The sequence below is a fragment of the Schistocerca serialis genome, chromosome 5 (assembly GCF_023864345.2).
Source record: "Schistocerca serialis cubense isolate TAMUIC-IGC-003099 chromosome 5, iqSchSeri2.2, whole genome shotgun sequence".
Taxonomy (NCBI): Eukaryota; Metazoa; Arthropoda; class Insecta; order Orthoptera; family Acrididae; genus Schistocerca; species Schistocerca serialis.
Genome location: NC_064642.1, coordinates 511,115,032 through 511,131,658, shown reverse-complemented (window position 1 = coordinate 511,131,658; position 16,627 = coordinate 511,115,032). Strand labels below are relative to the sequence as shown.

Here is a 16,627-nt window from a genome sequence, read left to right as displayed (position 1 = left end):
AAAATATAGTGGGAGCTATAATATTAAATGTTACGCAACAGGGTGTAGTCTCGGTAGGAAGAGTTTCATTGCAAACACAACTTTACACAGAGTATAAGAAATAGTCATACAGATTATAAGGACAAAATGCTTATATAAAAAGAATGCCCAGTCCTGGAAAGTGCTGAATTATTAATGAAAGTGTGGTTTAAACATGTTTCGAGATACATTCCAACAAGCCTGTAAATAATAGTTAAAATTTGTTTTGTTAGACAATTGGGTGACATTATCGATACTAGTAAACCTGTTGATTCAGTCGCTGTATCCTCGTGGCAACTTGTTGTTATGGTGACACTTTTAAATTTCAGATTTGTTTACCTTTGAGGTTAGTTTGTCTTTAATGTTTCTCGTGTGTAGAGTAGTGAGCAATTTAGTAAGTGTTTTGTTTTCTCTCAGCAGGATATTCATTCTTGAGCAGGAAGAAGTGATTTTTGTATTCAGCTATGGGGTCATCCAGTACTTGCTGTTGTGTATCCTCACGTTACTGGGTAAAGGTCTAGAGCCCTAGGATTTGAATACGGAGTAGGGTCGGAAACTAATGCTTAATAATTTGTTTCTCCGCTGATATTGCAGCTGGACTGTTAAAATTTCACGACGATATACAGGGTGATTCACGAAGATATGCAAATATAATATGAAGCCATCGCAAAACTGTGTGAGGTTAAAGAAGAGCACTATTTCCATTTATTTTGTTGTTATTGGTCTGGTAAATCTAATAAAACATGTCCCAGACGCGTATCTGCAGTAGTTTTCTAGAACATCCGGAGAAGCAAAGAAGTAATGTCGTAATTTTTTTAAATTTATTAACTACTTGACCCAATTTGTTTTTTAAACTCCAGACAATTGCACAAAGTTTTCAGCAGAAGTTGTAGAGAATTTAATTTTGGGAAAATGATGGTACTAACGTTAACTGAAACTGTATGAATGCGTCAAATAATCTGCTTTTATTAATACCGTAGCACACGTGAATTCATGTTAAACCGGAAAAAAGCTCAGTGTTAAGTAAGTTGTACAGTGTACATATAATTTCACAATACATTCACATGGGACATGTTTTTATTAGATTCACCAGACCAATAACAACAAAATAAATCGCAATCATGCTTTACTTTAACCTCGTACAGTTTTTTTTTTTTTTTCTTTATTGTTATTTTCAAACCCGTACAAACAGGCAGGCTGTCAGCAGCACAGTACGCCGCTCTTCAGCTGTAGAGGAGATAAAGAAAGAACAGAAAGAATACACAAATGTGACATAACGGTGGGTAATAGAACAGTAGACATATAAAGACAAACACGGAGCCGTTCACACTTGACGAGAATTCACTACAAACTGTTGTCACGACGCACTAACACTGAAGATGGCGACGGCACAGGTGAACGATGGAGTATGACGGGAACACTGAACACGAAACACGACGGCACTCACGAGACACTGATGGCGATGATCTCCGGCGCGCGAATGTCCACTCAGCGTGTACGAGTCCGGGGACCTGCCAAGAGAGGAGGTGGAGGAGGAGGAAGGGGAAATGGGAGAGGGGAGAGCAGAGATGCCATGGGCAAAGGAGAGAGGGGGAGGGAGGAAGGGGGAGTGAAGCCCGGAGGAGAGGGTAGGAGGGAGGGGGGAAAGGAAAGAGAAGGGAAGGGAAAAGGGGGGGAGGGAGGGTGCCTGAGGGAAAGGACACAGGAGGGGGGGGGAGGATTAAAGTTGATAGGAGGGGTAGATGCAGGGGAGGAGGACATCATCAGGGAGGGGGAGCTGGCGGAAGCCACCTTGGGAGAGGGTAAGGAGGGTGGAGAGATGGAGACCGGGTGGGACATGGGAGCTCGTACAGTTTGGCGACGGCTTCATATTAGTGAAGTTGCTAAATTTCAGGCAAAATCTTTTTTTAGACGTAACTCTGTAACTAAACATTTGCGGACCTATGTTTATATGAACTTTTTTCTTTAGATTTATTTGTAGAATAACATATTAAAATATTTGCATATTTTCCTGAATCATCACATAGCTCGAAGTTTGCGCAACACAGGGTATTTTGCTTTCATGCGCAGCTCTAGCGAGAGAAGCCTGAACTACGAAACAATCATGGTGCCCCTGTTACCGTCGTCAACTTGTAAAGAGCAGGGCAGTGTAGTTCGATATTTGTGGGCTAAAGGGCATAAACCGAGCCAAGTTCACATGAGTGTGCATGGCTTGTGTTGGGACGACTTCATGGACCATAGCAGTGTCTCCAGGTGGTGTACATTCTTCCCAGAGTGCCGTGTGAACATCAGTGATTCATCACGCTCCGGGAGGCAGGTAATATTTTCAACCTGCAGAACTTCGGGGCCATTGAGAGACCACTGTGAAAGTTTCAGCCTACATTAAAACTTTGGTTGAGTCATATCGTGCCCTTCGTGACAAACGGCACAGCATTAAAACTGACGGTGCCAAATTTCTTCATGAGAATGCTGGACTCCATGTTGCTGCTTCTGTTTGCGACAATTTCGTCAAATTTGAGTCGGAGGTGCTCCAGTATCCACTATACAGTCCGGACGTTGTACCGCCGGACTTTCATCTGTTTGGTTCCATGAAGAAATGCCTGGTTGGCCAATGCTTTGTGACAGATGCGGAAGTGAAATCACCAGTCTGCAGATAGCTATACTCCAACGAAAAGGACGTCTACGAACAGGGCATATTGAATCTGGTACCACTGTAGAAGAAACGTGTTGAGAACGTTCGTGACTATGTAGAAAAGTAGGTAAAAGATGTACGTTCATTAGTGATTTTTTATTTCATTACATATTAAACTTTTTGGTAATAAAATTCCGATTTCCCTCGTATTTCTTACGATTTCTCACTTGAGGACTTGGCAAACTGTAATTCCATTTATAATTTAAACATGAACGATTAAAAACTTCCTGGAAGGTTAAAACATTGCGTCGAGCCAGGAGTCGAACCAGACGTAACTTCTGAGGTCAAGGACTGTAATAACTCAGCTACCGAAGCAGGACTTAACGACCAAATTTCACAATTTGATTTCGGCCAATACCTCATCTCCTACCTTCCAAACACTACAGAAATTCTCCTGTGGAAGCTGTGAGAACAGGTCGTGAGTCATGCTTGAGTAGCTCAATAGGTAGAGCACTTTCCCGCAAAAGGCAAAGCTCCGGGTTCGAATCCCAGTCCAGTGACAGTTTCAATCTGCCAGAAAATTTCATTTTAGCGCACGCTATGTTGCAGAGTGAAAAATTCATTCCAAGAGCGATTTCGTTCATATATTTATAAGAGCCTTTTGTTGCATGGTATCCATCCCCTCCCCAAAGTTTGTCAAGTTGTTTGTAGTACATATGGTACAGAACTACAACACCCAGTATAGCTGGCCATTTACTATCACTAAATTTTATTGTATTAAATTTTTGTTGTTGTGTTGGACATCCTGTCAAACGCACAGTTCGTCAATTATTTCGTTACGTTGATTGCACAAGTGTCACAGCGGATTATAGTATGAAATTAGGAAGTTAAAGAAAGTAAGGAATAATCATAAGATAGTAACATTATGTGCTACACTTGAATCTGAACGCGGAAATTCTTTTCCCCACAAAGGTCTTCTCAGTGAGCAATCTAATGCGTCTCATCGCCCAGTTCTAATTATTGGCTCTTCTTTCTCCACCTCCAAGCCCCATTCTCTTTTATATTCGCGGCATGTTCACCTAAGCTCTCGCCCGTAATGGAATTTGTTTATCGAGTAAGGAAAATACCTTTCTCAATGTGTGTCAGTGATATTCATGTAAAAACTTCTCTGATGCGGCTCTCTCGCTAGATTACCCTGAGAAATCCTCTTCATGTGTGCAAAACTACAGTAACTTACACGGACTTCGACCTGTTTATTGTTGCTAAGTCTTTCCCTCTGCAGTTTTTACCTCTCACCCGTCAGTACCAAATTAACTATTTCATGACGCCTCAGAAAGTGTTTACTATCAGTAAACACTTCTTTTAATCAAGTAACACTATAAATTTCTTTTCTCGTCTTTCGATTCAGTACCCATGCATTAGTTGCTTGAGTTACTATCTAGTCAACATCACATTTGAAAAGCTTGTATTGCCAGCATTATTTATTGTCCATGTTTTCTTTCAATACAAAGATATACTCCAGATAAAAAAAATGTCTGTCACAAAATTTCGTCTGGCGAGTACATCAGGCAGAAAAACGACGTTAAAGAGTGGCAATCCGGCAACACTGTAACTACATATACGGTAACAACCTGTGTCAGCATATATTTGTCATGTTGTACAGTTGGTGCAGTGGATAGAGTTTTTGGTTAGCATGCAGTAGGTTGATGGTTCGATCCTGGGGTGACGCATATGTTTTTTATTTGGTAAGTGTAGTTCAGGTGGTACGGTATCTGACATGGTAATCGTCAACAGCGATTGCAGCGGGTCCTCTAGGAAACATTTGCACTTACATACTACAGTCGTAGAAATGGAAGATTGGTCAGCTTTGAAAGAAGCCCTTTGTACGTCGTAGACGTGAATTTATTCGCACTACTTCATCTAGTAGACATGAAACCTGTTTTCCCTGCACCCTCTTCCAATGGTCCCATATATTAGTACCAACTATGTTCTTGCCTTGTTCAGGTCCGTTAAATATCGTTAGGGCCTTATGTTACCAGTAGGACTAGCAACGTGCTTTGCAAATAATCTCTATGAACCGCGTTGCGCCTCGCATTGGTGCCGTTGGTACGTTGGCATCGTGTAATACGGATAGCGGCATCTCGTTTTCTTCTTGTATTTACTGGCGCCACTACGTTTGCTAGGATTGTCTGTCTGTGAGTGGCAGCAGCAACGGTTATCAATATCTAGTACGTTGGTACTGTCTTTGGAGGGACGTCAAGTGTTTTCCAGGTCAGAGTGTGTCGGAGAGTTCGGTGTGGACAGAGCAGCAGTAAGGTCCGGCAGTGCTAGGACATGGCGGGACCACTGGCGGCACACAGGCACTGCCGGATCGAGGGGCTGTAGTTGCGAGGGCCACAGCCTCGTTGTCTACCGGACCCCGAACGTTTGAGTTGAGTGAACATTAACACAGTAGTGAAACCTCCACCATTTTGAGATCACGTCATTTGTTCATACGTTGCTGCTCGCAGGGTCACTGAGATGAAGAGCAACGAGTGGAGGGAGTGTTTGGAGTTGGCGAAATTAATTAGCCGTCATACACTTCTTATTATTAATCATTGAATTCCTTGTGTTATTATTGGTGTATTTTTCTGCCTAGTGGCCACTAACACCCCAGTTACCTGCCCCGGTGGTTAGCGTATTTTCGCGGCAGTGTACCTTTCCTCGCCTTGCCGCTGCTGCCCAGTAAGACATGCAAATCGACAGCCTCCTTGATTGTGGTTGGGATATTTTATTTCTTTTGGACTACTTTGGTCATAGTGGTTCCTTCTGCTTCTGGATGTTCTAAACATCGGATTCTGAAGACACAGTGCTGTCCCTCAGTTCCGCCTTGCCTGGGTTATTCCACTGTTGTATTGGTTATCAGACGTTAGGTAGATTTTGCAAGAGTTTTGGTCTGCGTTTAAACTGTCACTAGATCGAGTTGCCATCCGGTTAAGTGGATACAACTCTTGGCTGCCTGTCTCATCGTTTACGAAGTAGAGCGACTTTCCCATGTCGAACCTTGGAGCACTGTCTGAGGCCCACTTCTCTCTTGATTTGGTCAGATTAAGATTATGGTTTTTTTATTATTACTGTTTGGGCCTTCAGCCAACAAAGAGTTAGAATTTCTTGTTAATAAGGCCTTCAGCTGTTAGTGTAGCTTGTCTTAAGAAATTTTAATTAGAAAAAATATGTTAACACTGAAATGTTGATTATTTTTCTTTAAATATCTCTCGAAGAAGTTAAATCGCTTCTCAAAAATTTGTTATCCAGGCCTTCATCCATCCAATTGTTTTTTTGAGTTATTACTATTGGGGCCTTCAGCCAAAAAATAATTTGAATGTCTGGTCAATAAGGCCTTCAGCTGTGAGTGCAACTTGCTAAGAATTTTTTTTAGTTAGACATTGTCTCTTAACAGTCAAATTTGATAATTGTGCCTTATTGTCAACTTTATTTGCAACTGTTTCCAAATAAAGTGTACAGGATTAAAGAAACTGAGGAATCAACAGTAACTGATTACGGCACCGTCCACCGAATCCTGCCTTTCCCTAAGTACCAGGTCTCAGTCCAAACGCGATACTATTTGTGTGTGTTATCAGCATGGTCCCACTAATTATGTCTTTCAACAGTGGTAGCCGGATTCTCTTTAGTATGTATCTCAATGCATAATTATTATTATTCTATCAATGGGATTGTGGAAGCATCACGTCCCTCACAGTTAGCGTAACAGCGTAATTCGAAACTGAACATTTCAAAATTAGCAGTGTCGGGATGAATCAAGCAGAACAGTATCTGTTAGAGGGGTAAAGCACGTCAGATGGAACAGCACGCAGGACTGACGGCGTGTTTATACTGTATGGGCTGTCCGTCAGACAGGGACTGGTTGCGAGCGGAGTAACGCGCCCGTGACAGTCTCAAGTGCACATGCGCACACGATCGAATTTTCTCATTGTAAACCTCTAAACCAAGGTGACAGACGTATGGTATACACAAACCATGAATATGTGGATATGATTCTGGTCCTTGGTGATCTGATAACCGGCCTGGTGTTGCCGCTCGTGAATATGCTACTAGATATTCTCGTCGGCTCCATCATTATAAAAATGTGTTTGGTTGTCTCGAGCTGCGCCTTCGGGTGTTAGGTTCTCTCCTTCACGTGTCAGAGGTCGTCCATGGACTCGCCGTACTCCAGCTACTGAGGAAGCTATTCTGGAGGTCATGCGTCATGCACCAAGAACCTCAGCAAAGTACACGCAGCGTAGCAAGGCAGGTGTGTGTCTCGAAATACATGGTCGTTAATGTACCGCAAGAGCATGGGCTGCACCCCAATCATTATGCTATCCCACAACATTTGCATCCTACAAATCACCATCAGCGTACGCAGTTCTGTGAATGGTCCCAACAACAACAGGAAGCTAACGATGACTTCGTGAACACCGTAATATGGTCAGATGAAGCAGCATTCACTTTTGAGGGTGTCTTCAATATGCACAATCCACATAATTGGTGTGAGGTTAACCCGCACGTCACCCACGACCGTGAGTATCAACGTCTGGGATGGAATACTGCACGACAGGTGCTTGGGCCCCTATATGTTGCCTGACCGATTGACAGCACGAAGGTATCATGCATTCCTCTCAAACTATCTGCCTGATGCGCTGGAAGATGTTTCATTAAATGTTTGACGGAGGATATGGTTCCCACACGTTGGTGCACGGTGCACCTACACACTCTAGAATTAATGTGCGACAGTATTTGGACATGAAAATGTCTCGGACGTGGAGGTCCACTTGAAGGGCCACCACATTCACTTGACCTAAATCCCCTGGATTTATTCCTGTGGAGACACCTGAAGGAGCACGTGTACTCTACTCCACCGCCGAATGTGGAAGAATTGGGAGCGCGTATTGATGCTGGTCTTGTTACTGTGGACATAGCTTTATTACGAAGGGCCTGGAGCTGTGTGATCCGACGGGTTTGCTCAATGTTTGAAAGTGCAGGGAGGTCGCTGTGAGCATCTGTTCTTCTGAGGACAACGTGCCGGCAGCTGCGGCCGAGCGGTTCTAGGCGCTTCAGTCCGGAGCCGCGCTACTGCTACGGTCCTAGGTTCGAATCCTGCCTTGGGCATGGATGTGTGTGATGTCCTTAGGTTAGTTAGGTTTAAGTAGTTCTAAGTCTAGGGGACTGATGACCTAAGATGTTAAGTCCCATAGTGCTTAGAGCCATTTGAACCATTTGAGGAGAACGTATTCTGTTGTGAAGGTCATGCAGTCATTAATATGGAAATTATTATTGTCACTGGTTGCTAATGTTCGACATCTGAGAGCCCATATTACATGTAGTATGACAAACAAGTGTTGTGTTATTCTACTGTGCCATCATCTTTAGCATTTCGGTATTGATATTGGTTTTGTAGTTATTCAGTCCTATGAGAGGTCATTTGTTTTAACTGTCTATTTCTTATTTGTCTAACCACGAATTTGTTATGTTCAGCGTTACAAAATGTGACCTAATAAATGGTGCATATTACAGTATGAAATATGGAAATGAAATTAGCAAATAAAAAAATGGTCCACAACCCAGGACCGAAACCTCGATCTCCTGCATGCTAACCTAATATTCTATGCCCTTTTTTTCCTCCAAAGCACTTATTTAAGACAATCAATTAAAATAGAACAAAAGAAGTCATTTCGACAAAAACAAAAGGTTAAATCAGAAAAACGTATGTTAATTTTAAAGTGCCCACACCTTCTTTCCTCCGTCACTTCTACGTCGTGGAACATTTAAATCCAAACAAGAACGTCCACAAAAAAAGCCAGGATTTCAACTCATCCAATTCCTTGTCGATGAAAAACGAGATACAGCATATTAGAAAAAAGCTAACGATAACGTGGCATCCTGAGCCACGCCCATTGCTGTGGCCATATATTGGAAAAAGGCACACGGATCTGCGTAATATCCACTCACCATCACGTGGTGGACATAATGTCCAACAAGCCACACGATGGCATTGTTCTACGACCGGGGAAAGAAGGTTGAATCGGGACGCTCTAGAATCTCCCCCGAGATAGCCGCCTCCGACGTTCAGAGGAGAGAAGCCAGTTGTCGGCGAAGCCATCTCCAATGGCCATGACTGCAGGAGATCAACCGATGATATAACGTATCAGTTTCATGGCAACGATTGCGACGATCCGTCACAATACGAAAAAGTCGCACTTTGGTAGGAACAATATCATGAACAACTTGGTACCACGAGGACGGGAAATTCGCGAGGCTAACGTTAGACCAAACAATATTCCAGTTCGTTTCTGGCGACAGGGTTTCCACGGAGGGAATACTATGAGGAATTGGCCAGCGGCTTAACAGCTTTTTTAGGGAGAGATTTGCGTGGGAAAGGATATTTACTCCTAAATAACTGACCTTAAGAAAAAATTCCTTAGCGTGCCGTAGTTTATAACTAATCCTACCAATATCTACTGCAGGTGTTAAGCTCGCCGGTTGGATACAGCCATTAAGACAAGCTGTAAGTGACCGGGGGAGGGGGGGGGGGGGGGGGAAGGGGACCTAGACATGTTAAAACGGTGCGACGGATATATAAGGCAGAAGAAGCCTTAACCCGAATGTCAGGGAGGCCCAAACCTCCCAGCAGACGGGGGCGCGTCATGACCTCATAACGTACGGGAAATATAGAGTTGCGCCAGATAAACCTGCCAGTTAAACTTTGCAACTTGCGGTACATCATCACAGGAAGTAGAAAAGTTTGTGCAACAAAATAAGCCTTACTTAACACATACATACGTTCCCATGGCCCGGACCTTATGAAGAAGTGAGAGGGAGCGACACTTGTGTTCAATGATCCATCTTTAGCGGACAACTGTCAGTTATAAAACCTAACGATCGATATCGGGTGACCTTCAAACCCTATGGAATTTCAATAGCGTCAAATCCTCGCAAACTGAGTAAGCGACATTTCTGGTCATTAACCCGCGCTCCCATAAGATGACAAAAGGCATCCAAAACTTCCTTCAGCAGTGATATATCATCATGAGTACGAAGAAAAACCATAAAGTCATCAGCATATGCCAGAAAGGTAAACCTTTCTCCCATCAGCGACCAGCCACCCAAACGAGCAGCTATAGATTGCAATAAGGGTTCCACAAAAACAGCACGTAGAGCAACATAGATAATGGACTCCCTTGAAGGACACCCTGACACACCGCGATGGGAGAAGTAAGACAGCCATTTACTTCAATGGACGCCCGAATACCAGTAATTAGAGAGCTAAACAGTCGTCATGCACCATCGTTAAAAAAAAAGTCGTCAATACTCGCGTAAGGAATCCATGATTAATGCAGTCGAACGCGTGGTGAAAATCAACGAAAAGCAAAGCGCTGGCCACGGGAATGGTGGAAGCAATCGAAATTAAATCACGACATTCAGCAACGGGAGTCAGGAGAGTACGACCCGAAAGACAACTTTGATGGCTCGCGATGATGGTAGCCAACAATACCGATAGTCGGCTATTTACCGCTCGCTCCACTATGTTATAATCATAGTTGAGGAGGGTTATCGGGCGGACCTGATCCACACGCCAAACGTCCCGGCTTTTTGGGGATCAGGACAATTTTAGCAGCCTTAAAGCTGGGCGGGAGAAGGCCTCCGTGGAGTACTTAATTCACCACAGAAGTTATCGTATCTCCTACCAGGGGCCAAAATCGAATGTAAAATTCTTTGGGAAGGCCATCGAAGCCAGGCGACTTGTGGGAGAGAGAACGAGCCACAATATCAAATATATCATCACGCTGGAATACAGAGAAAAGCTCTTCCAGGAGAGCTGGCGTAACAACACTATCAAGGAGGGAGATAAAATCAACAGACGGTGGTCCGTCTGAATCCACTTCAGTATAAAGTTCGGAAAAGTACTGGTCAAGTTCACGCATGATATCAGATTGGGAGGACCACTCACGCCCGTCGAGAGAACGAATGGTAGAAAGACACGTCCTTTGAGATCGCTTGTGAAGCCGAAGAAGAAGATAGGGAGAGGTCAAATCATCATCAACGAGGCTGGGAACGCAATCGGACACCATCCATTTGCCTACGCTTGAGTTGTAGAAGTTTTGCCTTTAGACGGTGGACGTTGACGACTCTCAAGGGGGCATCACGAACATTGTCGTAAAGAACACGAAGGACAGCATAATAAAATTCCCAGCTCGCCTTATTTCAGGCGCCTGTTCAGCGCTAGACTGCTTGAGTGTATTTTGAATCTGGGGTTTAGCACAAGTAACCCACCATTCTAGAAGTGAGGAATAGCGCGCCTGGGACTGGGTTGTACGTCGCCATACGTCTGCGATGATGCCTTCCAGAGAGGGGTCCGTGAGATGTAGAGTGTTTAGCTTCCATAAAGGGCGCGAAAGATGGGCCCGCTGCGGGACGTGGTTAACAGTCATTGAAACAGCACAGTGATCAGTGAAACTGGCAGGAATTACATCAATCAATAGAAGCTGACTACATATGGCGACAGATAAATCTTGAAGTGGCTGTAAAAAACGTAAACCGAACCAATGTAGGATAACTGCAAAGCCAAGCATCTTGGAGATTCAATGACGTCACATTATTATTAAGTTCATGACTATATGTGTAATTTGGGGTCTGATCTACACGACGTAAGAGCAGTTAAAATCGCCCCCCCAACAAAACCTTGCGCGGTCTCCGTCTGAGTAAACAAACAACTTCTTCCTTATAAAACCGCGCGCGATTGGATGAACGACCGGATCCAGACGGAGCGCAAAGAAAAACTGAGGTGAGGTCATAAAAACTACAGCCTATACCGCGATCGACCATCGTCTAGCGTTTCGAAGTCCGCCAGCGGGATTCCATCTCGATAAAGAATGAGTAGCTTCGACATAAGCGGCGCTGCGGCACGGAACGAAGTTAACCACGACCTGCTCGCTCGACGCGCAAGGCGACACGATGCACTGCACCAACTGTACAGTACGACTGATATGTGCTGACAGAGATTGTTACCGTACGTGTGGTTACAGTGTTTACAGATTACCACTCTTTAACGTCATTTTTCTTCCGGATGTACACGCTGGACGAAATTTTGTGAAAGACTTCTTTTTATCGCTGGCATGTGAGGAGTCGCTCTGCGAAATCCGAGTGCGTGAATTTCGCTTCACCCTTTATATCATTAGGTTAATCTGTATCTCCACAACCATGTTGTCCAATAATCTGTATCCCTTTTCGGGAAAGCTTTTCTTGTTGTTGACAGTCTACATTCTACATATATTCTTTACTTCGGCCACCGTTAGTTATTTAGCTGGCCAGTTAGAAAAATTCGTCTACCACTTTTAGTGTTTCATATACTCAGTGTCGGCTGATTTCATTCGAATACAACCCATTACCTGTATTTCATTTTTGTTGATATTTTTTGTACAATCTCTTTTCTAGACATTATTCATTCTGTTCCACTTACTCCCGAGCCGCGCGGGATTAACCGAGCGGTCTGGGGCGCTGCAGTCATGGACTGTGAGGCTGGTCCCGGCGGAGGTTCGAGTCCTCCCTCGGGCAGGGGTGTGTGTGTTTGTCCTTAGGATAATTTAGGTTAAGTAGTGTGTAATCTTAGGGACTGATGACCTTAACAGTTAAGTCCCATAAGATTTCACACATTTTTTATCACCCGAGTCCTTATAACAATCTCCCAGGCAAATCTTATAGTTTTCTTTTCTGCGAACATTAACTCGTTTTCAGAATTACTCCTTGGGTCTTTATTGGTGCTGACTGTGCAGACTGAACAAAATGAGGAATAGACTACAAACCTGTGCCATTTCCTTATGAACTAGAGCTTCGCTTTCATGCATTTATCTCGTATAACTGCAATCTTGTTTTTGACTGACCTTCTGGCCTTTGCATCGTATGCCTGATAACTTCAGAATATTTATCTACTGTGCATAACTGCTGTTACCTGTTTCACTTTCATAAACCAAAATTAACATGTTATGCCGCCATCTGACGACGTTGGTCACGCTACAGACACCGACCTGCTCCTGTACAGAGTGAGCTCCAAGGCAGTAGATGAGGACCTGAGCGCTGATGGTGGGCGCGCAGGCCACGCACTTGAGCAGCGCGGCGCCGCTCTCGGAGCTCTGTGAACACACAGACGAGGGGTAATGAGGTAACATGATAACAGTTCCACCAGGCAGGCATATGCCATGTTCTTTAAAATAATTTTTTTTTTTTTTTTTTTTTTTTTTTTTTTTTTTTTTTTTTTTTTTTTTTTTTTGCACGACAATTCTGTGGCATTACAGATCGATGCCACTCTCACTGGCGTATCACACTTGGCAACAGAGACGCACGTTTGCAACAGACGCTGATAGCGGTCGCACGGGGACCTGGCGGATCCAATGATGCGTGCGTGCTGAGCAACGCCGTCAGCTGCTACAGCTGCTGTATTTGCGCCACCTGCTGCCGCGATGGCCGGCAGCACCTGCACTCCGCAGTCTGAGTAGTAGTCTTCGACCGTCTTCAGTCTTAGTCAGCCTTCACAGACGCTTCGCCTATTGATAGTGGAAGCCTCACACTGCACGATGCTCTTTTGATTCTTAAACTGAACTTTATTGCTGTTTATTCTATTGTAAAGTTTCTTCGCAACTCTTGGAGAAAACTACAAATTAAGTAAAATTTCTGTTTACTGTATTTATGTGTTTGCTAATTATTTCTGATTCTGTCCATCTTCCCTACGATGAGAGCTGCTGCACCATTCTGTAGCCAATCTCTCCTTACCATTGTGTACGAATTAGTATGTAACACATTCCATCCCTGAAATACTATAGTTAAACACCAACAAAATATCTATCTACAACTACCATGACCATTTTGTTTCCTAGTTACACGTTTCCTTAGATGAACGAACACATGGAAGTCAGAGAGTATCAAACCTGTCAAAAATGGTGGATGTTCCAAAGATTCGTCGATTCGCGTTTTTCTACTAATTCAGTTTCCCATTGTCGAAAGATCTTTTATGCATCGTCCAAATGATTTGACTGCATATCACTTTCTTCTGCAGTCCAGGGCACTTCCAGATGTCGCGATTTTCCGGCTAGTCCCAAAACATTGTATAATATTCACAGAAATTATATCGCCCTGTACAAGATAATCAATGATACCAGTCCCTTTTGGAATTTCACCTTTCTTTCGCAAGGACGCCGTCTCCGTACAGTTCTGTGATGACTGTTTCATGTCTAGCAAAAAGTGATGAAGTCATACATATATGTCGGCGCACATATCTGCAGGGAGCGATCTGTCATCGGTGAATAGGAAATCTTCTGCAGGCAAGACCGCTTGGTATTTTTACTTTATTTTGCAATGACAGATTTCGACAGAATTTTGCTGTTTGCATCGGTTCTACAATGTACCAAACATAAAGTAGTTACAAAGAGAACTTATCACTGTGTACAAACTAGCATGTCAGTGATAAGATATACATAAGCATTAGTTTACGTACCTTTGGAATTTCTTATTACAAATACAATGGTAGCACTTTCCACTCATAAGGAACGACACAACATTCGTTTCTCAAATACATAAAAGAAATTTAAAATATCTACCAGCTGTGTACTCAACAGTGTAGGTAAACTAATAGAAAGAGCAGTTGTAGACCCAGCACATCAAAGAAAGAAGTAAGCGCGCTAGCAGCCTATGGCAGAGAGTGAATGTGAGATGCATGGGCATGTACTTATGTACCCAGCGCACTGGTTGTTCGCTGGTGATTTGGCTAATTCACCTTTAAGGAAAGGTCTTGATTAAATCATCCAGGCTATGGAGTGCAAGTCAAGGGGTACTGTACTAGTATATGATATGTGTTCTGCCTATTCATATTAGAATAAGCATTAGAACTGGCAGTATTTGCCTTAACTTCGTACCTATGTGGATGTCAAATACCCCCTGCAATATATATTGCATGCCATGGTGTAACGATTCTCCAGTGTAGTTGACATAAGAATGTCAATTAATAATTCCCCAGTATATTGCTGTAAGATGTAACATGTTAAGTATCATTATGTGCACGCGTACGCCACCTGTTGGCTGTTCAGGTTATGGGTCATACTGCTGAAGGCAGTGTGCCTGCCCAGTTCTTACTGTGGGCTGTGACTGCACTTTGTATATGTTTATCTACACTTCTGGGCATATAGTTGATGCAATGGATATTTTATAATGTTCTTTTTCATGTGTTTAACAAACCAATGTGGTGTCGTTTCCTATGAGTAGAAACTGCTCTCATTGCATTGTTGGCATGTATAGATGTTAATAAGAAATTTAAAAGACGTGCCCCGACACCACCCCTTCCTTCCGCCTCCTTGATTTTTATGTCACCATCCATGGCCATCCTATTCACCTCACCCCCACCCTCAAGTACCTTGGTGTCACCCTTGAGCGTTTGCCTTTCGTGGACCCCCCATCTCCAGACGATCCAAGCCAAGGCATGTTCCCGACTCTGCCTCCTCAAACTCCTTTATGGCCACACATGAGGTCTGGACCTCTCCACCATCCTCCACACTTACAAATCCCTCATCCACCCCATCCTTTGCTATGCCCATCCCCCCTGGATCTCCGCCCCTCCCACCTACTGTAAGTCCCTCCAAATCCTTGAACGCCACGTGCTCCACCTCGCCTATCACATCCGTCTCCCATCCCCCCCGCAGATCCTATACAACTTGATTACCTTCCCGCACCTTCTCCTTTTCCTCGAACGGATACGGTCTCTGACCGTCAGTACACGAGATCTACCTGGTCTTGATCAGCTGTGGTTGTTTCTTCGCATTTTTACTTCACCTACAGTCGACATGGCGACCTGTAGAAGGTTTGAAATGTCCCTGAAGGACTTGTTACTCGCATGGTATCCAATGGAAAGTCCATGTACTATATCATTGAGCTCTCCTGACTGACCCATTCTGTTGTTTCTGCTTCTCTACTGGGAACACAACACTCCCCGCTTCCTTTTTGACTGGAAGGTCCATGTTTCGTGACATCTACAGGTCGAACTTGCTTTATATAGAAGCATACGTATACTTTTGATTAGCTTGTGTACATGCGTACATTTTCCGCCATCTTCTTGGTCTTTTTTGTGTCGCATGCGTTCATAAGGTAAATACTTAACATTGAAAACTACATTAATTGTCGGAGTTGTTACATTATTGGTCTTAATTATATTACAGAATTATGTTCTTTATTACACCCACAACAATTTCATTGACATTCCGATTTCTGTTCTTTCACAGCCGTCTTCAGATTAAAAGTAACTGCAGAATACACTTCGTTCTGCAGAGTAGTAGTTAGCTTTGAAACAAATTACATGCTGCAGTGGTCCTTTGAATCTAAAGATGCTTCTTGAACATAGAAACCGGAAATCGATTAAAGTACTTTGTAATCAAGACAGATTTTTGTTCTGCAACAAATTCCACAATTATCATGGTTTCTAGTAGCATCAGCTCATAATTAAATAATAAACAACCTTGTGTAGAGTGCTGTCTCTCAGATGTACTTACAGCTGCTGTTGGGAATATCATCAAGCAACCGTTGGTCACTCCAGTAACTAATTGCAGAGCTGCAATAGATTTCATCACACTTTCCAGGTGTGCGGCAAAGCTGAAACAGAAGTTCGGTTACAGGAGGACGGAACATCAAAGTAAGAACTGCATTTTTTCCTCAAAATACAAGGTTTTGTTCGTGGCTTTAGAGTATCCATTAAGGAAAAGCACACATTACTTTCAGTCTTTGAAGGTCTGCAGATACTGGTAAACGTGTGAAGGTTTTTCTTTTTTGCTTTGATTCTGAAAGGAATTGACTTACCATTTCTTAAATTTTATCAGAGCTTCAGGGTCCACTGTTTCATATGTCTGAGAATTCTTCTACATTGCTTCTGAGCCACTTTCGGTCTGCCACAGCTTCTTCTGGCTG

The 16,627-nt window shown here is 43.4% G+C and overlaps 1 protein-coding gene across 1 annotated transcript in view; it reads right to left on the bottom strand.

Moving 5' to 3' along the window:
- The window catches only part of LOC126482273 (uncharacterized), a 56,747-nt gene that overhangs the window by 21,475 nt on the left and 18,645 nt on the right, over nt 1–16,627 (bottom strand). The window contains exons 2-3 of the mRNA XM_050106259.1: nt 16,216–16,315; nt 12,712–12,816 (exon numbers count right to left, since the gene is read on the bottom strand). Coding sequence (XP_049962216.1) covers nt 12,712–12,816; nt 16,216–16,315 — 205 coding nt within the window. The remainder of the gene's footprint in view (nt 1–12,711; nt 12,817–16,215; nt 16,316–16,627) is intronic.